The 24714-nt window shown below is 40.3% G+C and overlaps 1 protein-coding gene across 3 annotated transcripts; it reads left to right on the plus strand.

Moving 5' to 3' along the window:
* Window positions 1-2984: 2984 nt before the first annotated feature.
* Window positions 2985-18308, plus strand: LOC119623343 (guanylate-binding protein 1). 3 transcript variants are annotated; one of them, XM_073008626.1, is made up of 12 exons: window positions 2985-3187; window positions 4072-4185; window positions 6320-6528; window positions 9608-9735; window positions 10501-10610; window positions 10876-11072; window positions 11677-11919; window positions 12721-13001; window positions 13626-13838; window positions 14639-14741; window positions 14979-15172; window positions 17159-18308. In XM_073008626.1, the coding sequence occupies exons 3-12, from the start codon at window positions 6339-6341 to the stop codon at window positions 17270-17272; spliced, it is 1773 nt and encodes a 590-aa protein (XP_072864727.1). In that variant the 5' UTR covers window positions 2985-3187; window positions 4072-4185; window positions 6320-6338; the 3' UTR covers window positions 17273-18308. The 3 variants fall into 3 exon arrangements, with proteins under 3 accessions (XP_072864727.1, XP_072864726.1, XP_072864725.1); XM_073008625.1 differs by having other exon boundaries at window positions 4082-4185; XM_073008624.1 differs by lacking the exon at window positions 2985-3187 and having other exon boundaries at window positions 3194-4185.
* Window positions 18309-24714: the final 6406 nt, after the last annotated feature.

Genomic DNA, 24714 nt, shown 5'->3' on the forward strand with positions numbered 1-24714 from the left:
TGTTATGGGCCTGAAACACAGTTATATACATATTGTTTTATATAAGTGTCTTATAAAAATTAGTTAAAGAGAAATAAGAAGAAACATGCATTTATACTGTCTTTTATAACTATATAATTATCTTACTGGGGCTCTTTGCTTGTCCATGTGGATGGGTATTGCCATCTGGAATCATCTGCTTTCTGCCTGAAAATCTTCTTTTATTAATAGTATTTCTTGTAAAGTCAATTATCCAGTAGCAAATTTTATTTGTTTCCAGGCTTGAATCTCCCCCTGGTTCACACTCTTTTTCAAAAAAGTCAGTTTCTGTGGGAAAAGCTTTGGAGCTCTGATTTTATGGACTGCCTCTCTCTCTCTCTCTCTGGAAAATATCTCTAAGCCATGACCCATTCGACTGGGCAGAGGTGATGGCTTCTGCTCTTTTCCAATTGCCCCTCCCAACATGGAAAAACCACCCTACAAGTGAACCAGAGTGAGAGTGACAGGCCAGGGTTTCTCATTCTGCCATTCCCGAGCTAGAGTTGAAATCTTCTTGCAAAAATTATAACTGAGAATATTATTAGGTGAAAGAGATCTGACCTGACTCTATCGTACTTCTAACCTCCAAGCTGTCCTTGTTCAACCCTGAGCATAGGCCGAACCAACACTGGAAGGAATTTAGTCAGCCCTTTCCCAAAATAAAACCCCTTCTTCCCTGAGGACTAGACTGACTTTGCGAGACTAACAAATCAGTCATGAGATTAGAAATTATGGTCTGGGAGTCATGCAGCTAGAGGCCACAAGATTCCAGACCTCTCCAATTGCCATCCAGGTCAATAAACTGGCTCATCTGGTCTTGTGGCCCCCATCAGGAACCAACTCATGCAAGAGGACAGCTTTGATGCCCTGTGATTTCATCCCCAACCCAACCAATCAGCACTCCCCACTTTCCAACCTCCTACCCACAAAATTATCCTCAAACGTCCTCAAAATGTTTCTGAGGGTCTCTACATTTTCAGGGAGACCGATTTGAGTAATAATAAAACTCAAGACTCCCATACAGCCAGCTCTGTGTGAATTAAACTCTTTCTCTACTGCAATTCCCCTGTCTTGATAAATCAGCTCTACCTAGGCAACAGGCAAGGAGAACCTGTTGGACAATTACAGAACCTCTGCTCTATGAGTGGGACTGGGAGAGGTTGGGAGCCCTTGACTTCTGGCCACACTCACCAGAAATTTCGTCTTTACAACTCACTATTGGAGGGGATGAAAAATTCTGGTGGACTAGCACTCCTGATGGGATATGTTATCCCTGCTTAGAATGTGAGAGAAGAGGCAGTCCCACCTTCTTTCCATAGCCCCCAGTAGTGGACCTTTTGTCAACTCGAACTGAAAATGAAGATGAAGAGGCCTGAGGGTCAAGTGCCACAGACTCTTGTTATTCCTACCAGAGTTGTAGGAGTGCTCCTTCAATAGATGTTTCATTGTGACATATGCTTCCAGGACAATTTGCAGAGATTTTAAATGGTTCAAATAATTTTGACAGATGTAAGAATGTTATGCTCTAAGAAGTAAAAGACTTTAAAGTAGTTTTAATATAAAGGAGCTACAGTGTTAAGGAAGGATAGAAAGAGTTTAGATAAAATTATTTTATAAAATGTGAATGAGAAAAGACACTATATCTGCATTTTATATACATCTAATATATAATTGTAATGTGTAAGTAAGGAACATTTCGCTGGGCCTGGTGGCTCACACTTGTAAATCTCAGCACTTTGGGAGGTCAAGGTGGGTGGATCACCTGAGGTCAGGAGTTCAAGACCAGCCTGACCAACATAGAGAAACCCCATCTCTACTAAAACTACAAAATTAGCCGGGCATAGTGGTGCATGTCTGTATTTCCAGCTACCTGGGAGGCTGAGGCAGGAGAATCGCTTGAACCTGGGAGGTGGAGGTTGCAGTGAGCCGAGATTGTGCCACTGCACTCCAGCCTGGAAAACAAGACTGAAACTCCATCTCGAAAAAAAAAAAAAGAAAAAAGAAAAAAAGAAATGCTCACACAAGGTTGGGTCTGGTGGCTCACACCTATAATCCCAGCAATTTGGGAGGCCGCGGCAGGGGGATCATTTGAAGGAAGGAGTTCAAGACCAACCTAAGCAACAAAGTGAAACCATGTCACTATAAATATATTTTTTTTAATGAAATGTTCACTCAGGCTTTTTACTATTTTATTTGTTTTTGCTGCAAAATAGAGATAATGCCACTTATTCTGTATGTTAGAAGTTTTTATTGAATTAGACACAAAGCGCTAACAGCTCTTAGAAAACAATCTATAAAAATAAAATCACACTATAATGAATTTAAAAATAAAAAACCTGTAAATAAAATATTTCCACAATTTTTCACTTAGCAAACAAGCAGCATAGTGAAGTAGTTCAAGAAGGTATGGGATCATGAGTGCCTGGGTTCAGATTAGTTACAGTGCTATGATTTTAGACAACTAATAAAGTCTTTCTGTGCTCAGTTTCTATAAAACCATGAGGAAATATTATGAGTTTTCAGTTGTGTGATTCATGTAAAGCCATCAGTACTGAGCCTGGAACATGAGTACAACACATGGAGCCCCCTCCTGACTGTGTGCTGGGCATTAACTGCCAGGGGCTAGGTGTTCATGAGAGTGGTAAACATGCCCTTTCCTTATGTACTGCACCTCTCAAAGAATAGGCAGCTCCATTGTGAGTGTGTCTATTATTTTAGGAAATTGTATCTGAAAATTAACATGATGCCTCCTCATTCTAAGATTCTCAAACTGACTCAATCCATGAGACACGTATCATTGTATTCAAAAGCTAATGGACAGTTTGTTAGACAACAAATGGTTTCTAAGGTTTCCAACAACAACCAAAACAAACAAACAAACAAACAAACAAATAAACTTTGAAACTTCTGGTTGAGCAATCATTAAACTCTCCCACTGGCACACTCCAGTAATTCCATTTATGGTAGTGGAGTCAGTGACTTGAACGAAGTACTTTCAGTTTCATATTACTCTAAATCCATTACAAATCTGCTAAATTTCTAAATATTTCATAACTGAGGAAATCCCAGACCTACAACGTTGGAACAGTGAAATATTAGTCCAAGGATCCAGTGAGAGACACAGAAGTGCTAGAAGCCACTCCTCGTGAACTAAGCAGAAAAAGAACAGGTAAGAACTTTTGCTACTTCTCATTAATCAGCTTTCTCTCTAGCTCCAAAGGATCTCAGCTCAGGGATATGGAACCTATAATGTTGTGGCAGGGATGGGAAGGAATTTATAAAAGTCAGTTCGTTTTCTTAAACATCACCAGAACCAAATTAGGCTGCAGATGAGCCTGAAGCGGGACGCAGGTCAGATGAAATCCTGGTGTTATCAGGGACAGCATGGCCCTAAGTGCCACTACAGTGCTTGTGTTGTCTACAGCACCAGTAGACAGGGGCAATCAAGACTCCCTGGGTTCAGATTAGTCATAGTGCTATGAGCTTAGATAACTGATAAAGTCTTTCTGTGCCTTGGTTTCTACAAAATCATAGGGAAATACTTGTTATGAGATTTAACTAGTGTAATTCATGTAAACCAGTCAGCACTGAGTCTGGAACATGAATACAATGCATGGAGCCCCCCTCCTGACTCTGTGCTCGGCATTAAGTGCCAGGGGCTAGGTGTTCATGAGAGTGTAAAACATGCCCTTTCCTCACTTATTGCACCTCTAAAAGAATAGGCAGCTCCATTGTGAATTGTCTCTTGTTATAGGAAATTATATCTAAAAATTAATATGATGCCTCCTCATTCTACAACTCTCAAACAACTAATCTTGAGATACATTCCATTTTTTTCAATACCTAATGGACATGTTCTTAAAACAATAAATGGTCTCTAAGATCTCTTCCAACAAAAAACCTTGAAACTTCACTTTAAACCCTCCTACTAGCAGAATCCAGAAATTGCATTTGTGGTTATTGAGTCAGTGCCTTGAAAGAAGTACTTTCAGTTTCATTAGGCTCTGAAGCCATTACAATTGTTGCTTAACTTCTAACTATTTGATCACTGAGGAAAATCCAGAAAGCTACACAACACTGGAGGGGTAAAATAAAAGTCCAGAGATCCAGTGAAAGAAAAGAGAAGTGACAGAAACAACTTTACCTGGACTGAAGAGAAAAGCACAGGTAAGAACTCCTATTGCTTCCTCTCCAGCTCTGAAGTACCTCAGCTCAGGGACGTGGAGCCTATAACGTTGTGGCAAGGATAGGAAGAAATTTATAAAAGTCAGTTCATTTTCTTAAAAATGACCAGGACCAAATTAGGCTGCAGCTGAGCCTGACGTGGGACACAGGTCAGATGAAATCCTGGTGTTATCAGAAGCAGCATAGCTCCAAGTGCCACTACAGTGCTTGCGTTGAACGAGGCACCAGCAGACAGGAACTAAACTGAGAGTTTGAAATGCACTAGGATAGTCTTTCTCTTTGTTGACATTGTCTGTGTTGACTAGGGACATGATTACATTTCCACTGTTAGTGATGGAGCTTGCTGAATCCTACTTCAATGCAGCTAAGAAATGGAAAGAGTTACAAATGGGTTCTTTTCATGAGAAGGAAAGAAGAGCAAATGAGAAGCAGAGTAAGCACCCCACTGACACGGTTAAAGACAGAAAAAACTGAAACCCATCATGAAAGCAGTATACTTTTTATTACGCTTTTGAACTTTGTTTCAGAATGGATTACTTTCTTTAGAAATAGTCCAGACTCACTAATTTCCTAGTGCCCACTGATGCCCTGTCACTTAGAAGTGAAATTCAATCCCACTGCTTCACTAAAGTGCTTCCAATTTTGTTTTCTTTTAGTAGAGAGTGGGGCCTAACGTGTTTCCTCTTTAATTCTCCTGTAATGCATCTCTAGAGAAAATATCTTTGCTTACTTTAACCTCTCCATGCACTCAGACTACTTTGATCCTGCCTTCTGGAAAGTCTTCCCCTGAATTCCTTGTCAAGACACTAGTCTCATTCATGGCCTTCCGGTCTGACAGTCTCTCTCTTTCTCTCTCTCTCTCTCTCTCTCACACACACACACACACACACTCCCAGCCCCTTAGCTTCCTCTTCTCCACTCCTACTATTCCTCCTCTTTCTGTTTCTCTTTCTCCTACCCTACCAAATGGAAAACAGAACAAAACAGAAATCCTAAAGCTGCATCGCTGGAAATATATTTTATTTGAACAACTTCCTAGGTAGCTCTCTTTATCTGCCTCTTGATCTTTTAATTCTTATTGCATTATCTGGGGAGAAACATTCAGTATTTGCAATTTTGAATTAATACCCTCACTGAGTTAGAGGCTACCTTATCGTGACTCTAATGAAACTGAAATTTCATGGCGCACTTTGGGAGGCCGAGGCGGGCGGATCACGAGGTCAGGAGATCGAGACCATCCTGGCTAACACGGTGAAACCCCGTCTCTACTAAAAAATACAAAAAACTAGCCGGGCGAGGTGGTGGGCGCCTGTAGTCCCAGCTACTCCAGAAGCTGAGGCAGAAGAATGGCGTAAACCCGGGAGGCGTAGCTTGCAGTGAGCCGAGATCCGGCCACTACACTCCAGCCTGGGCGACAGAGCAAGACTCCGTCTCAAAAAAACAAAAAATACATGGCTCTTCTCTTGGACATGCCCCTTCAGAGCCCTCCGAAGGTTCCCTAGCCATGTATTTCACATGTTTGTATAGTTCTATAAGGTTTACAAAAGTATGTTACATTGTTTCCACTTCCAGAATGGCACTGTGAGAAGCTTTGTCAATCCTCATTGCAGTGAAATAAGCATAACCAGTTGAAGATGGAGGAAGGAACACATTTAAAAATCTTTGAAAATTATTCTAAGGGTAAACATCAAACTATGAACACTGATTCACTGTGTTGGATGTTTATTCACTGTAAGAATTAATAAGTAAATCAATATTGAATTCCTTACAAATAGCTAGAATGCAAAATAAATCCTCTAAAACCTATTCTATCTTCCATTAATTGACTAGTGAAAATATTTAATAAGAATCCAAAAAGAAAGTTTTCCACAATAAATTAAATGAAATATTTGGGTTGTGAGAGTAGTTGAGTGTTGATAAGTCACTGTCATGCTAACATTTTTTGTAATGAGCTACTTTGACTATACTTCCATAACTTTCTCAAATGATACAGATTTTGCCTCATCTCTCTCACTGTCACACACAAAACTTTTGGCCATACTGGGGAATCTTATGATTATCCCTTATAGTTGCAAAACACTAGAAATTTTCATTTATTTCACCTCCTCTCTTGCAGACAAAGGAACACCCTGGACATGGCATCAGAGATTCACATGACAGGCCCAATGTGCCTCATTGAGAACACTAATGGGCGACTGATGGTGAATCCAGAAGCTCTGAAGATCCTGTCTGCCATTACGCAGCCTGTGGTGGTGGTGGCGATTGTGGGCCTCTATCGCACAGGCAAATCCTACCTGATGAACAAGCTGGCTGGAAAGAAAAAGGGTGAGTGGCATAAGCAAAGATCTGCCAAGTCCCTTCTGTCCATCTACACAGTCAGCATCCATTACAAGGGTGTGAGGAGAGAAAGAGATGAGGATGAATACTGAAAGCTAACTTTCCATTCACAGTCGGGCTCCTTATCTTCATGCTATTCCAGGGGATAAGATTCAATTCACTAATTATTCCATGATACCTTAGTTTCCCTTTCAAAAGCACAAATAATGCCTTTCCTAAAAGGAGTAAGACGGTAATAAAAATAATTAGTGTACAGAAAAATAACTATAATAAACTATACAATGTTTATTATAATTTTTATGCAATATCAGAGAGTTTACAGTGATCTTTAAGGTTGAAAAAATGTTTCAGTCTGTATTGGATATTCTTTTCTATTGTTGTAAAAAATAAACATAAAATTTAGCCTTGTAACCATTTTTAAGTGTACAGCTCTGTGGCATTAATGACATTCACACTATTATACAACTGTCACCTACATCCATATCCAGAACTCTTTCATCTTGCCTAACAGAAACTCTGTACTAATTAAACAAAAGCTCCACATAAACCCATTGCTTGCCATCATTCTACATTCTATCTCTATGAATTTGACTACTACAGAAAACTCATATAAGTGGAATCATTCAATATTTGTCCTTTTGTGACTGGCTTATTTCAATTCATATGTCTTCAAGGTTCATCAGTGTGTTAGCACATGTCAAAACTCTTCCTTTCTAAGGCTTAGTAATTGTACGTGTATACTAATTTGTTTATCTCTTCATCTGTCAGTGGCCACTTGGATTGCTTCCACCTTTGTCTGTTAGAAATAAGGCTAATAGGAACATGCGTGTCTGAATATCTGTTCAAGTCCCTGCTATCACTTCCTTTAGGAATATATCCGGAAGGGGAATTGCTGGCTCATGCAGTCATTCCATGTTAACTTTTTTTTTTAAAGAAATCACTATACCATTTTCCACAATTACTATACTGTTTTACATTCCCAACAGAAATGTACAAGGGTTCTAATTTCTCTGCATCCTCACCAACATTTTTTATTTTCAGTGTTTTTTTTTTGATAGTGCCCATATGAATGGATGTTAAGTAGTATCTCGTTGTGGTTTTGATTTTCATTTCCCTAATGACTAGTGATATTGAGCATATTTTCATGCACTTATTGGCAACTTGAATATCTTCTTTGGGAGAATGTCTATTCAAGTCCTTTGTTCATTTATTAATCTGGTTTTTATTTGTGTTGCTTTGTAAATTTTTAAATATTTTCTAGATATCAATCCCTTATCATATACATGTTTAGCAAATCTTTTCTTACATTCTATGTGACGCCTTTTTTAACTCTGTCCGTAGTGTCCGTTAATACACAAAAGTTTTAAATTTTGCTGAAGTCCCACTAATCTATGTTTTCCTTTATTGTCTATAGTTTTGGTTTCTTATTAAAAAAAAATCACCAAATCCAATATATAAAACTTTTACCCTTTGTTTTCTTCTACAACTTTTATAATGTTAACTCTAATGTTCAGTTATTTGATCCATTTTGAGTTCATATTTGTAAGTTATAAGGTAACAGCCCAACTTTTTGTTTTTTGTTTTTTGTTTTTTTTGAGACAGAGTCTTGCTCTGTCGCCCAGGCAGGAGTGCAGTGGCATGATCTCGGCTCACTGCAAGCTCCACCTCCCGGGTTCACGCCATTCTCCTGCCTCAGCCTCCTGAGTAGCTGGGACTACAAGCGCCAGCCACCACGCCCAGCTAATTTTTTGTATTTTTAGTAGAGACGGGGTTTCACCTTGTTAGCCAGGATGGTCTCGATCTCCTAACCTCGTGATCCGCCCACCTCAGTCTCCCAAAGTGCTGGGATTACAGGCATGAGAAACTGCGCCCAGCCAACAGCTCAACTTTTTAAGGAGATATCTCATTTCCTCAACATCATTTGTTAAGGAGACTCTCCTTTCTTCATTAAATGATCTTGACACTGGTACTGGAAATCATCGACCATATGTGTCAGAGTTTATTCATGGGCTGTCTTTTCTATTCCATTGGTTTATATGTCAGTCTTTATACAGGTACCATACATGGTTTTGTAATACGTTTCAGAACTCAGAAACTGTGAGACTCCAATTTTGCTCTTCCTTTTTAAGATTATTTTCATCATTAGGGGATCTCTGGAAATTTCATATGAAAGTTAGGATGGATTTTCTATTTATACAAAGTAATTGGAATGTTAGTAGGGATTACATCAAACCTGTACGTCACTTTGGGTAGTAGTGACATCTTAAGAATATTGAGTCTTCCAATCCATAAACACTGGATGTCTTTCTAATAACTTATGTCACCTATAATTTCTTTAAAGGATATTTGAAGTTTTCACTCTACAAGTCTTTCACCTGCTTGGTTAAACTTATTCCTAGGTAGTGTATTCTTTCAATGCTGTTAAATGGGATTGTTTTCAAAATTTCCTTTTCTTTTTGTTTGGAAAGGAAATTAGAATTTCCTTTCTAATTCTATTTTTTACACTAGCAACTGATTTCTCCACATTGACTTTGTATGCTACAATTTTGGTGAATTGTTTTAAGAGTTCTAATCTTTTTTTGTGGAATATTTAATGTTTTCTACAAATTATATATTATCATCAGCAGACAGAGATAATTTTACTTTTTCATTACCAATTAGGGTACCTCCTTTATGCTTTTCTTGTATAATTACTCTGGATAGGACTTGCAGTGTTCTGTGGAACACAATTGACAAAAGTAGGCACCCTTTCTTGTTCCTGATATAGGAAAAGCTATGATGCTTCACCATTAAATGTGAAGTGAGCTGTGGATTTTTAATATATGGCCTTTATTATGTTGAGGTACTTTCTATTTTTACTGTGTTGATTATTTTTATCATGAAAGTCTCCTGAATTTTTCCATGCATTAGGTATTCGAATTTCCTATTTCTTTGATTGTAAGTAAGTAAGATGAATAGTGATTGTCATTTCGGTTCTCTCTTAACCTTAAATATGTTACCTTTTCCTTCAATTGCCAGAACTGCCTGTTACTAGATCTCCATCTCTGGTCTCCTCTCTCCCTTGCAGGCTTCTCTCTGGGCTCCACAGTGCAGTCTCACACTAAAGGAATCTGGATGTGGTGTGTGCCCCATCCCAAGAAGCCAGGCCACGTCCTAGTTCTGCTGGACACCGAGGGTCTGGGAGATGTAGAGAAGGTGAGACTCAAGGATCCAATTGTGGAGTGAGCCCCTCTTTTCTGAGTATTTTATGCACCATTTAATTGTTTATTAACCATTAACTGTAGGCCGTAATATGTGGGGTTTAACACAGATGCATAAAGGGAGCACAAATAATCCCAGTGTCATGAGTGTTATCCTGCAGAGAACTTTAGTTAAGAATTTGGTTGCTAAAGCCTCGTGACTTTGTATTTAAACTTAAATTCTGTCACTAATTCAGTAGCCTGAGAAAATTGACTTATTTTAGCCTCAGCATTCCAACCTTCAAAATGTATGGAAAAGACCTATGTTGGCCACATAGTATTATTTTGAATATTTAATAAGATAATACATTTCAGGTGTATATTAATTACTTGCTAAAATAGCAACTAATAGTATCAATCTTATGTGTGAATTTTGTTATTGAAAAAAAAAGAGAAAATTTTAAATTTAAATTGTACTTCAGGCCTTAAAATGCCCACCAACCTTGAATTTTAATTTTGCAATTATCTGTTGATGATCATTAGACCTAGTAAGAATCATAGTAACCCAAAAATACTCATCAAAAAACTACCCAAAGCCACATCCTACTGAGAATAATTTTTGAATTGTCTTCCTTTAATAGGTCATTAGTGTTAAAACAAACAAACAAACAAAGAAACAAAAAACAACCTCTAACATATGAACATTGTTTTACTACTGTTACTCTGGAAAGTGCTGTGACGATGAAATTTGCTCCTGACTCCAGTGTGTCTTGACTTCCAGGGTGACAACCAGAATGACTCCTGGATCTTCGCCCTGGCCATCCTCCTGAGCAGCACCTTCGTGTACAATAGCATGGGAACCATCAACCAGCAGGCCATGGACCAACTGCAGTATCCTTTGTGACCCAGAACAGCACCAAGGTCAGAGGGGACACCTGTATTCATAAACCAGCTGCCTGACTATGAATCCTCATGAATCAGGCTTAAGAGGAGAAAACAAAAAATAATGCAAGTACGAGGAGCGATCCCATGTATCCACTTTAGAAATGACATTTAGGTTAGGAGCAAAGGAAAATGGAAGGTTTGGGAATGTGTTGAACTAATATGGGATGAGGTCCCTGTTCATTTTGTCACATTTCCTTAGTTAGCTACTCAGCTATGTGACAGAGCTGACACATCGAATCCGATCAAAATCCTCACCTGATGAGAATGAGAATGAGGATTCAGCTGACTTTGTGAGCTTCTTCCCAGACTTTGTGTGGACACTGAGAGATTTCTCCCTGGACTTAGAAGCAGATGGACAACCCATCACAGCAGATGAGTACCTGACATACTCCCTGAAGCTGAAGAAAGGTAACGGAGAGCTTCAACTGATAAATGAGGATGAGAAAACAAAAGAAATGATCATTTTTCAGTTTACTATTGTAGTTTTCCCAAATTTGCAGTTTTCTATGTCTTCAGCTGGCTATTCCTAGAGATTAATGCTTGTTGAATATCCAGATTAATAGATGTTATTTTAAATTATATTTGTCATTGTTCTAGAACAAGTTTCTTGTTCTTTCACCTTTGTGTATGCTGTGATTAGGTTAATTTTATCTCCCTGCATAGGGTTTGTGATCTTCTACTTAGCCATAGAGTATTGAGTACAATGGATATTTTTTAAAAGAACATAGACTAAAACATGAACCGTATGCTAGTCCAAGCACTGGCAAACTACAGCCCAAGACACATCATGGCCAATCCTGCCTGCCAGCTATCTTTGTAAACAGGGTTTTCTTAGAATAATGCTACGCCCATTCATTTACGTATTGTCTAAAGCTGTAGTCATGCTCCAATAACAGAGTTGAGTACTTGGAAAAGAGACCACCCAGCCTGAAGAGCCTAAAATATTTACTATTTGGCCCTTTACAGAAACACTTATATTAGGCAATTTTATAATTTTTTTACGTTTCTCTAGGTACCAGTGAAAAAGATAAAACTTTTAATCTGCCCCGACTCTGTATCCGGAAGTTCTTCCCAAAGAAGAAATGCTTTGTCTTTGATCGCCCTGTTCACCGCAAGAAGCTTGCCCAGCTTGAGAAACTACATGATGAAGAGCTGGACCCCGAATTTGTGCAACAAGTAGCAGACTTTTGTTCCTACATCTTTAGCAATTCCAAAACTAAAACTCTTTCAGGAGGCATCAAGGTCAACGGGCCTCGTAAGTCCCCTTCCTAGTACTTCTGCTCATTATTTAAGACTAGAGGAGCATAGAATAACTTCCACCTAGTTTCAGCTTTGAAAAGTCCCAGTCTACTGCTATATTTTGTTAAATTCTAGATGGCACCAGTGTTTCTAATATATATTGTTACTCAAATTTCCAGTCTAGGAAAAGGCCAAAGGAAAAAAAGTTCTACTGCTTAAAATTGCCCTATGTAAACATAACTGTAAATAATTTAAATAGGGAAAATTTAAAAGTCAATCACATGGCTGTAATTCAAGGACTCATATCTACATGAACTTATTGGCTAGCACACTGAAAAGCACATATGCAACATTTCCAGCATTACAGAAAGCGCTTTTGAACAATACTGTGATAAAATAATCCAAATGGAGGACTCCTTTTTATTGGAATAGTGTCATTTGTTTCATACATATTGATCGAATGCTTACTGAGAATAGACTGAAAATATAGACATAAATGAAATAGATATGGTTCCTGCCCTAATGGTGCTTGGGGTTAAAATGGATGCAAACATTCAATTAAGTCTATGTAATCTAATACAAGAACTCTCAAATGTTGGTATGCATACATATCTTCTGAGGATCTTACGAAAGAGAAAAGTCTAATTCAATAGATCTTGGACAGGGTCTGAGAGTCTGTATTTCTAGCAAGCTTCCAGGTGATACTGAGGACATTGATGCTGTGAGAAAAATAGGTGGTATTTGACATGCTCAGAATTACACGGAATAGAGACTTTCTTTACCACAAGAAACATTATCATTTGTTCTCCATATGCAGGTCTAGAGAGTCTGGTGCTGACCTATGTCAATGCCATCAGCAGTGGTGATCTGCCCTGCATGGAGAACGCAGTCCTGGCCTTGGCCCAGATAGAGAACTCAGCTGCAGTGCAAAAGGCTGTTGCCCACTACGAACAGCAGATGGGCCAGAAGGTGCAGCTGCCCACGGAAACCCTCCAGGAGCTGCTGGACCTGCACAGGGACAGTGAGAGAGAGGCCATTGAAGTCTTCATCAGGAGTTCCTTCAAAGATGTGGACCATCTATTTCAAAAAGAGTTAGCGGTAATTTTTGTCTCAGATTTACACGGTTTAGGGTCATGGATGCCAAAGTAGTACAAGGAAAGAAAACAAGTATTTATTCTGATAGAAGTAATTCCTCCCAGCTTCCATAATGGTGAAAACAACAGATTTGTAATCGCATCAATCAGAAGCACCAATTGTATTATTACAGACCCAAAGTTCTAAAACATTTTTTCCTGAATAATTTTCCCTTTACTTATGCATATAACGGACAACCAGAGATTCTAATAAAATTACCTGCCCACTCTTCTCAGACTGATTTAATATTCTAGCCAAACGCAAAGAAAATTTTTATCCTAATTATCTTGAACAGGCTTCTGATCAGCCACATTTATTCCATATGAAATCATCAGTCCAATACGCAAAAACAGAGTTTTCCTCTAACGGTTGACATAAAGCTATCAATCTCAGCCCTGAATCACCTCCAAAAAGAAAGCGACTTCAGTAGAAAGTGGGGTCAGGAGGAAGAGTGTGCTCCTGCTGAGGAGCTTGTCAGTTTCTCCAGAGTCATTAACTTTCTATTTCCAGAAGTCTTTCCCAAAATTCTGAGGTCAAGCTAACATCCTTTCCCTGTTACTCTTTTTACTTCCTATTTTTACATTAAAGGCCCAGCTAGAAAAAAAGCGGGATGACTTTTGTAAACAGAATCAGGAAGCATCATCAGATCGTTGCTCAGCTTTACTTCAGGACATTTTCAGTCCTCTAGAAGAAGAAGTGAAGATGGGAATTTATTCAAAACCAGGGGGCTATCGTCTCTTTATTCAGAAGCTACAAGACCTGAAGAAAAAGTACTATGAGGAACCAAGGAAGGGGATACAGGTAACCAAGATTTATCTGTCAGTTATGGAAAGCTGCTGACCTGCCTCCTACAAACACCAAGGTGACCAAGCTTCACTGCACACAGATGTGCTTTTTTGTTTGCATAACGTTCATGCTTTTATTCAATAACAAATGCAAAGAGACTGTTATACCAAATATGTCCTAGGTGCTCATCAAACAGAGTACAGTCAATTAGCTATTGAGTTATAAATTCAATTACCAGATGAAGCACAAAGTTATTATTGTCATCATTACAGCTGGGCTTTTCCTGTTGCAAGAGACAGGAACCTAATGATGGTTACTTAAACAAAAATAGTAATTCATTGATTTAGGCTGCAAACTGGCTTTACAGGACAGGTGGGTCTAAGGTTTCAAATAACATCATGAACTGTCTCTCTGTCCAGTGTTTCCCCCATCCCCACAGTTTTCTCCCTCCCATCCTCCCTCTATCTGAGTCACTCTGATATTTGCTTTCTCAAAGATGGCTTCATTCCCCAGCAGGCTCAGCCCATCTGGGACCACAGCATTACCAGTTCCAAACTTAGAGCCCTTAATCTAAACAGGACAGAGACCATCTTTTTCCCAGTATCTATATTAGTCTACTAAAAATGACTGCTACGTAGGATGCTCTGATCAGCTTGCCAGGAGCATGTGCCTGTCACTCGGACAGGGAATTTGGTCACCAAGAACAACAGAGTCAAGAGGAAGAATTCCCAGAGGAAAGAATGGCAGGAAGATGAACAGGAAAACCTGCTTCCAGCCATTTCCTACTGCTCACTCTGTGTTCTCTGGGTCCTAAGGCTGAAGAGATTCTGCAGACATACTTGAAATCCAAGGAGTCTATGACTGATGCAATTCTACAGACAGACCAGACTCTCACAGAAAAGGAAAAGGAGATTGAAGGTGAGGAGTGAGTTAAGAGATTAGATGGCCTCAAAAGCTCTAAAAATTGAAATAACTTGACTAGATAAACATGAGACGGTTTAACTAGAGCAGGATCCACAAAGGTGTGTCTTATTTGCTGAGGTCGTCTCTGAGTAGGGCATCTGCAGTCAACAACAACGACAGGTAAGCGTAGAAGGAAGAATGAGGCAACAAGATAACCCCACACAAATTTTTCTTCTTCCTTTTCCTCCACAGTGGAACGTGTGAAAGCTGAGTCTGCACAGGCTTCAACAAAAATGTTGCAGGAAATACAAAGAAAGAATGAGCAGATGATGGAACAGAAGGAGAGGAGTTATCAGGAACACTTGAAACAACTGACTGAGAAGATGGAGAGGGACAGGGCCCAGTTGCTGAAAGAGCAAGAGAGGACCCTCGCTCTTAAACTTCAGGTATCTAATTGCATCACCTCGAGGTTTCTGTTTTTCTGTTTTCTCTCCATTCTCCCTGATCACAAACTTAGTGTGGCAGGGAGAACATAAAGCCCAGGGGAAGGACCCTGCTTGCTTACTTGTACTTTTCAATTCCTGTCTGTCCGGCCTGAACTGGCTACTGCCAAGTCTGGTCACTAAAAGATTTTTATTTGCAGTTGTGTAACATTCAGTCATTTATCAGTATATCCTTCAACTCAAGGCAGCTATTATCTGCCAGGCATTATTAAAATATCTGTATCTTGGCCGGGCGCGGTGACTCACGCCTGTAATCCCAGCACTTTGGGAGGCTGAGGCAGGCAGATCACGAGGTCAGGAGATCCAGACCATCCTGGCTAACATGGTGAAATCCCGTCTCTACTAAAAATAAAAAAAAAATTAGCTGGGCATGGTGGTGGGCACCTGTAGTCCCATCTACTGGGGAGGCTGAGGCAGGAGAATGGCATGAACCCAGGAGGTGGAGCTTGCAGTGAGCCGAGGATCGTGCCACTGCACTCCAGTCTGGGCAACAGAGCGAGCCTCCGTCTAAAAAAAGAGAAAAATCTGTATCTCTTGCTTAATACCATATGAAGAAAGAACTATATCCTTATTACTTAAAAGGAGAAACAAACATTCCAAAAAGAATAAATAATTAAGTTCACACAGCTAGTAAATACATCGGAGCTGTCTTCATCACTTAGTGGAATCCACAATGATTATTTTTTTCTGTGACACCTAGTAGGAAATTAAATTTATGAAAACCTTTATGAGCAGAAAGGCTCCTAACCCTCACACCTGTGTGATACTCTGCTAATTATGACCGCTTTTTATGTCCTGCTCCCAGTTTGTTTTGAGTTGTGAGCTATGTGCAGAAACTCAGTGTGGTCAGTCTGGCACTCGGATTTCTTACCTATCTTCAGCTACCCCTGACACCAAGGTGTGGCAGCTTAGATCAAATTTCCTAATGCATGATTCATATACCTTATGAGATTTTGAGGATACTTTGCTTATTTCTGTGTTATGTCATATACATAATAGTGTAAGAAACATGCCTGTGCTTTGATCAAGGATAAGCCAAAGTACGATGTTTGCACCTTGCATGACTCAGTGAGTCTAGAGCACAGGCGTATAACTCCACTTGTCATCATAGCCATGTAGACATAACATAGAGAAGCTCCATAGCCATAACATAGGGAAGGCCATCACTTGGCTCTAAGCCACTATTGTCTATAAAAGGTATAATTCCCTGTTGACAGTGTGCAGGTGCTGGTGCCCAAAGAGAAAGCCAAAGCTGTCCGTCTTCGCAGACAGACAGAGGGGAACCAGGACACAGCTCAGCCCACTCATGCCTAGAGAGAGAGAGAGTTAAGCTGCTGACCTGGAAGGCAGGGGAGAGCCGGCTGCATAGCTGTGTGGGGGTCTGCGGGGCTAAGCAGCCAAGGCAGGGCAGACAGTGTAGACAGCTAGTGTGAGAAAGCTGTTGATAAGAGCTGGTGCTGAATAAAACCATATTCACCTGCCTACGGCCCCCCGAATGGTCTTTCTGCTCATCTGCCCATGCCCTCCCAACCTCAACATGACCTGTGGCATAGTCGTGAACCTGACAAATAGTATATGTATAGGTAGGTATATAAAAGAATGTATAATGCATAGATAAGAGTTGAAGCCAAACATATGATCAAAACTGCCCACCAAGCTATATACAATTAATGGGGGGAAAATCAAGGCTGGTAATTTAGGTTCATCAAACATAGCAAAATGTATAAGCTAAAACTCTCTCTTAGCTAAAGGATTCCCAGGAGAAGAAATCCTGAGCCTGGATGCCCAAGCAAAAGTATAATGAAAATTAAGGCTAGAGAATATTTTAAGAGAAAATTAAATAACAAGTCATTGAATGTGGAAACCAGATAGAATATTTCAATTTGCCTGATGCTACACTTTACTCAGCCTCCGTTTGTCCCTTTTTAGGAACAGGAGCGACTGCTAAAAGAGGGATTTCAAACAGAAAGCAGAAAAATGCAAAATGAGATACAGGATCTCCAGAAGAAAATGAGACAACGAAGGACATGTACCATAAGCTAAATACCAGAGCCTTCCTGTCACCCCTACCCAAGGCATAATTGAAACAATTTTAGAATTTGGAACAAGCGTCACTACATTTGATAACAATTAGATCTTGCATCATAACACCAAAATTATAAAGGCATGCAGTACAGTGATCAAAATCATGTTTTTCCTTTAAAAAATAAAAGACTGTAAATTGTGCAACAAAGATGCATTTACCTCTGTATCAACTCAGGAAATCTCATAAGCTGGTACCACTCAGGAGAAGTTTATTCTTCCAGATGACCAGCAGTAGACAAATGGATACTGAGCAGAGTCTTAGGTAAAGTCTTGGGAATATCTGGGCATTGATCTGGCCAAGTCTACAATGTCCCAATATCAAGGACAACCACCCTAGCTTCTTAGTGAAGACAATGTACAGTTATCCATTAGATCAAGGCTACACAGTCTATGAGCAATAATGTGATTTCTGGACATTGCCCATGTATTATCCTCACTGATTATTTCAAGCTAAAGCAAACTACCTTGTACAGAGATCTAGCATCTCTTGATGTTCTCCAGAGGAAGGTGGAAGAAACCATGGGCAGGAGTAGGAATTGAGTGATAAACAAATGGGCTAAAGAAGAAAACTTTTCTTCTTGTTCAGTTCATCCAAATTATAACTTCAATGGGACACTTTAGACCATTAGACAATTGACACTGGATTAAGCAAAGTTACATAATGTCAAATACACACTGTATTTATGGTAATGTATAATTTGCAAAGATGGACTTTAAAAGATGATGTGTAGCCAAACTGAAATAATTCAATTACTTATTGTTTAGAATGCTAAAGCTTATGCTAGTCTTTTCTAATTCTTAACAGTCATACTTGAAATCTTGCTGAGTTTCCCCAGAAGAGAATATGGGATGTTTTTTGACATTTTTGACCCATGTAATAATGCTCTTGTGTTTACCTAGTATGTGTAGACTTTATCTCATGTGTCAAAAGTCCTAGGAAAGTGACTGATGTTTCTTATAGCAATTAAAAATTATTTTTGAACTGAAAATACAATGTCTTTCACTAGGCTTCTTATTTCTGATTTTCTTTTTTTTTTTTTTTTTTGCAGTTCTTTTTATCAGAAAATAAGGTTTTAGTCTATAGCAATGGTTGGCAATCTTTTCTGTAAATACCACATAGTAACAATTTATGGCTTTGCAGGTCATACAGTCTCTGTCTGAAGTACTCAGCTCTGCATGTAGTGCAAATGCAGCCATAGAAAATACAAAAACCAATAGGTGTGGCTATGTTCCAATCAATTTTTACTTTCAATAACCAGGTGGCACCCATAAGCCATCGTTTGCAGAACTCTGTTTTACAGAAACATTGGTCAAAGTTTTACATACCTGCCTTGTGTTACTCACATGTATAAAAATCATATGGATGAAATTATATATATTAGAATCTTGAAAAAACTATGTGGTTATTCAAAAGAACACAGTAAGAAAAAAAGCAGGGAAGCAACTAATGCCATTAAATCCACATTAATAATCCTGTCTTTCCTAATTGCTTTGCTTCGAGGCCTTTTGTTACCTTGAACTACCTCTGATTCAATCACATGGCAAATGCCTCCTTTCACAATAGACCGTGGGGCTGCCGAGCACTGTTTCTTCGTTGTACTGAAACTTCATAGAAGACCAGATGAGACCACAGAAGACTAGATGAAACGTTTATGTAGATACGCTTTATATTTTCTTCCAAGCTCCATTGCTACAAAGGTGTAAATAAAATACATTTTTATAAGTTGAAGTAACTTCACAGTAGAAAATAATAACTCTGCCTTCAAAAGCAAATAATGGTTTCTTTGTTAATCAATAAGGCATCAGAAAACGAAGAATTAGCAAAATTGAGTTACTTCCTCCCCAGTTTGGTAGCATTAATATTTAGACCAAATTCTGGCCAGGCGCTGTGGCTCGAACCTGTAATCCCAGCACTTTGGGAGGCCGAGGTGGGCAGATCACGAGGTCAGGAGATCCAGACCATCCTGGTTAATACAGTGAAACTCCGTCTCTACTAAAAATACAAAAAAATTAGCTGGGCGTGGTGGCGGGCCCCTGTAGTCCCAGCTACTCGGGAGCCTGAGGCAGGAAAATGGCGTGAATCCGGGAGGTGGAGCTTGCAGTTAGCCAAGATCTCACCACTGCACTGCAGCCTGGGCAACACAGCAAGACTCCATCTAAATATATATATATGTGTGTGTGTGTGTGTGTGTATGTGTGTATACACATACACACACACACACCACAACACACCACATTCCAAACCATCTGACTTGGTTAGTACTTTTCTCTAACATATGCCAGAATAGAATCAAGCTCTCTCCAGGGAGGCATGTTGCTTTCCTGTCCTTAGGCCCTCCAATGGTGTGCAAGGATGCAGGCTATGGTGAGTGGGGCCGGGCAGTCACCAGCCCCCTGGATGGCATGCTTGGGTCCCACTAGCAGGTGACCTGGGCCTGTTGTCAGACTTCCTGATGTGTGCACACGCCTGCAGCAGCAGTTGAGGCAGCATGATCCCCAGGCCCTGGGCAGCATGTTTGCGTGGTGGGTGGTGTGAGAGCCTGTCCTCAGGACACAGAACAGTGTCTGGGCAGACCAGCTCCAGAATCTTTGGAGGCACATGCAGATGCTTGGTGACCCTGCTTCGGGTGGAAGGTTGAGAGGGTTGCTGTCAGTGGCAGTGGCCCCAGGCAAGTGGCTTTCAGAAACTGAGGAGTGTGCATTTGGGCTCCCTTTGTCCAGGGGGCAGCCTCCCTGCTGTGGTGCACTGCCTGTTCCCTACTGCACCACTGGATTCAGCCCACGGGACAAAGTTGCAGCGCGCTGGATGGAAATGAAGAGATGTCAGCAGCGCTCCAGGGACGTGGAGATGCTGGGGCTGTTGGGCCCCAGAGCAGGACACAGTCTGGTGGGGGCTGGGCTCTCAAAATAGTGCTGCCGGATAGCTCCTTGAGTTTTCACAGTGTTCCTTACCTAAACCAATGGAGGCCGTTTGCCTGATTGCAATGGAAAGCCAAACAAGGAAGCACAAGGGTTTTGTAGAGGGAAAGGTTTATTTTTAGTCGACTAGCAAGGAGATGGGGAAAATGTTCAAATTTGTCTCTCAGATCTGGGGGTTGAGGCAGGTTTTATAGACAGAGGGTAATGAGGTGTGATCTGACTGCATTGCGCCATGAGGTGATGTCAGGCCTGGATCTGATCAGATCACAGATTAAGCCCTGAGGTGTCCCCTTCTTAAATCAGCCCTGCTCCCTGGTCCAAGCACTTAGGTTCCACCGTGGTTGCATGCTGAGTGTGTGTGGGCATGCCCAGGTAACATAACTGGAAACCAAGAGTCCGTGGCAACTGTAAAACAATGCATTATTTTATTACACAAACTTGAACCACACTGGGCTGATTCTGCATTTTCAAATCCCCTTTTTTTCATTGTTCATTTCTCAATCTTGAGGGAGAATGGGCGACAAGCACTCTAGTACTTCCTGTTGATTAGGGCACGGACCTTGGTTAGAGGAATAAAATTGTTTAGCACGTGTTGTACGACCTCCCTGATATCAGGGTTATGTTTCAGAAGGAGTTGTTTGATTCAATTTTAGGAAAATGCATAAAGTGTTAACAACTTAAACATTATTTCTTCCAGAGAACAGAAAGAATGCTCAGGTTTTATAGCCAAAGTTCCCATGCAGGTTCCCAGTCAGGTCTGTTCATTCAATTGAGAATTAAAACTCGAAACCCACTTAGTTCTGATTGGTCAACCCAGCTGAGTTCTAATTGGTCAATACAGCTAAGCCCTGATTGGCAGAGGCAGGGGAGCTGAAAAGCCCCAAAATAATAAGGTATGCGTTTTGGGTGAACTCAGAACGTGTGTGTGACCCCTTGTTAGCAAATGGCCTGTTGGCTCAACTTTAAATGTAGGCCCAGTTAGCCACTCAGGATGCATCTTGAAAGATGGGCTCAAACTTGTTGGCAGACAGCATTGCATTTCATCACAGCATGGAAGTGATTAGCTACGTGCTTCAGGTTTATGTGGTCTCTTCTAGGGACCCTGGTGGCACAGTAGTGGCCAATTGAGCAACTAGAGCCATTTACTTACAAAAGGCACTCAGGTACCTGTTAGATTCTAATCAAAGCCTCCTCGGTTATGTTGATTCTGGTTCCTGTCTGGAATAAATTTAAAGTTTCATGGGTTAGGTCAGCATGATCCAAGTCTCTTGCAGATATTTGTTAAAACAGGCTAGAAGAGCCGGGGCAGTGGCTCACACCTGTAATCCCAGCACACTGGGAGGCCGAAGCAGGTGGAACATCTGAGGTCGGGAGTTTGAGACCAACCTGACCAACGTGGAGAAGCCGCATCTCTGCCAAAAACACAAAACCAGCGGGGCGTGGTGGCGCATGCCTGTAATACAAGCTACTCTGGAGGCTGAGGCAGGAGAATCGCTTGAACCCTCCGGGAGGAGGAAGTTGCAGTGAGCGAGATCCCACCATTGCACTCCACCCTGGGCAACAAGAGTGAAACTCCATCTCAAAACAAAACAAAACAAACAAAAAAATAACAGGCTAGAACAAGTGAAAGAGTACCCAAATGATTAGCCCAAATAGAAGGATCATTACGATTTGTAGGATGGAACACAGAAGGTATCCTAGACTAGAGACAAAAGCCAGCTGAAAATAGGTGGAAATTGTACATTCAAGCCAGGAAGTCCAGCCAGGAGGCTTTTTGAAGTCTCCCTTTCAGAGATTTGGCTAACTTTAGAATCGTAGATGTTTCCAATTCAGTCTAGCTGGATGTATTTACCCAGGTGCAGCAGCAAATGTTAGCAACAGCACCAACATCACCCTGTACAGCAAGGAGAGAGTCTAAAACAATGTCGTTGTCTAGGACCACATGAGCAAGGGAGTTTGGGATTTCTGCTGTGCGCTGATGGTTTGGCCAGTGGAACAGGTCATTCTATTAACAGTACAAGAAAGATTTCTGACCATATATTCATTCCAAGCAGGGCATAGTCCAAACTCGGACCCCAGTAACCTTCCTCATCTAGTTGCTTTGGTAGAGTTAATCCTTCTGGGTAAATCACATCCTTGGTAATATCCCCAACTATAATCTAAGAGATTATCATTAGTGTTCAGTTGTGTCTCCAAGATTCTCAGGTAGCTCTTCAGGTAGCAGTGGTGAGACTAGCTGAATAGATTAAAAATTGGGTTATTCATTTCTGTAGCCAAATCTCCTGGTGAGGATAACTTAAGTATTGTTTTTGCCTTTTGGGAGAAGGAAATATGGGCCTGATAGGTTTCTAAGAAGTCTCTTTAGGCTGAAGTGCTTCGTCACTATTTCTTTATCCCACCAAATGTTCCCTTATCAGACCTTAAACTCCCAGCTCTCCCACATCCTGTTTGTCCTATATACTTAAAATTCCCACATGAAACACCTTCTTTCCATAATGATTGATGGTGGCTTTGTTTCCATGACCAAATCCAGACTGATTCACCAACATTTTGTATAATAATATAATTCTAATAGAGAATGATTCCAACATTCCCGAAAGGGTTCACTGTTCTGTGCCCCTACACTTTTCCCACAATATGAGCACTGGGTAAAAACAGATGAGTGATTAGACTAGAAGATGGTGTCTATAAAGCCATGGACTGACGACATTGATTTAGACCATTTTTATTCTATACAGATATAAAACGCTATGTAACTTCTTCATATATTCTCTCATCCTGAACACACGTTTTATAAATATGTATGAAATTTCAAAACAGGCCTGGCATTGGTGCCTTATGCCTATAATGCCAGCACTTTGGGAGGCCAAGGCAGGTGGATCGCTTGAATCTAGGAGCTTGAGACCAGCCTGGGAAACATGGCAAGACGCCATCTCTACAGGAAAAAAAAAAAAAAAAAAAAAAAAAAATTAGTCAGAGGTTGTTGGGCATGCCTGTGGTCCCAGCTACTCGAGAGGCTTAGGCAGGAGGATCACTTGAGCTGGGGAGGCAGAGGTTGCAGGGAGCCGAGGTTGCACCACCACACTCCAGCCTGGGTGACAGACCCAGACTCTGTCTCAAAAACAAACAAACAAACAAACAAGAACAGAAATTAGGAAAAATAGTAATGATAACAACATAAAAGATCACACAGTCACACCTTATTACAAATTTTATGCTCTGGAAACCTTTTTAGAAATAACATATATTTAAATATCATGTTTAGGAAATATGTTGCTTTTTAATACTTAATTGAAAGTTTTACTAAATTTTCAGTGTTCAAAATAAGATAAGACTTCTATGTACATTATTTCAATTCAGCCTCACTAAACAATATGAATTGGATATTGATGGGCTCATTGAGATGATGAAATAAGGCATAGAAAGCTCACAAACTGAGGAGTGGCTGAGAGGCTAGCATCTCCCTTTGGTGGCGATATCCTGCTTTTCCTCTATATTCCTAATGTGACAGAGCTCGAAGTGACATAGATTAGATACCTTTCTTCCTTCTTATCTTTGCTTCCAAATCATTTATTCTCTTTCTTTAGTTTCTAAATCTTCCAGAAAGCCACAAAACAACAATACACATAAAGTGAAACACATGTCATCAGGCTATATTACTCACGATTCCCTTGCTCTAGGTATTCTGGATCTCCCAACCCCTTTATTCACTGAATATTTTAGCAGCTGACTCTTCCTCTCTTTATCACTACTCTTGTTGTTAATCTTTGGGGCCTTTCACATGTGGTAGACAAGCATCTAATACCCCAGTCTCTCAGTTCCTTGACCTCTGAGAAAGTCTTTTCTATCATGTCACCTCAGCCTCAACATTTTCTTTACAGTAACTAAACCTCCTCCATAATCTCACTGTCAAGCATCCCACACAATCAGCCCCTCTCATGACCTGCCTGCTCCATGTTGATATGTCAAATGCTCGATTCTCCATTCTCATGTTATGTCTCAGCAATACGACAAAGATAATCATCCCTTCCTTCTTCAGGCATTTCATATTTCGGGCTGCACACAGTCTTTGTTTTTCTCTATCTCATTGGCCATTCTTTTTCAATTTACTTTTCTGAGTTATTTCTACTTCTTAATTTCTAAATATCATAGCTCTTCAGTTTTTGAGCCCGTTTTTTTCTTTAATCCACTCTCTTGGCTTCGGCAAATCTCTATTCAACATGTCCAAATTTACAGCTCTAACTTCACTGCCTGTTTAGCGTTCCCACGCTGATGTCCAATAAATATCTCAAGTTTTACATATCAAAACTCCGATTCTCCTGTGATCCTAAACTTCATCCTCCCACAGTCTCCCCTATCTTGGTACATATATTTCCTTTGACCCCATCCTTGATCCCTATTTTCCTCTCTGTCCTCAAGTTCAATTCAATAGCAAGTCCTGTTACCTCTAAATTGGAAATACATCTAGAGTTGAATAGAAC

The sequence above is a fragment of the Chlorocebus sabaeus genome, chromosome 20 (genome assembly GCF_047675955.1).
Source record: "Chlorocebus sabaeus isolate Y175 chromosome 20, mChlSab1.0.hap1, whole genome shotgun sequence".
Classification (NCBI taxonomy): domain Eukaryota; kingdom Metazoa; phylum Chordata; class Mammalia; order Primates; family Cercopithecidae; genus Chlorocebus; species Chlorocebus sabaeus.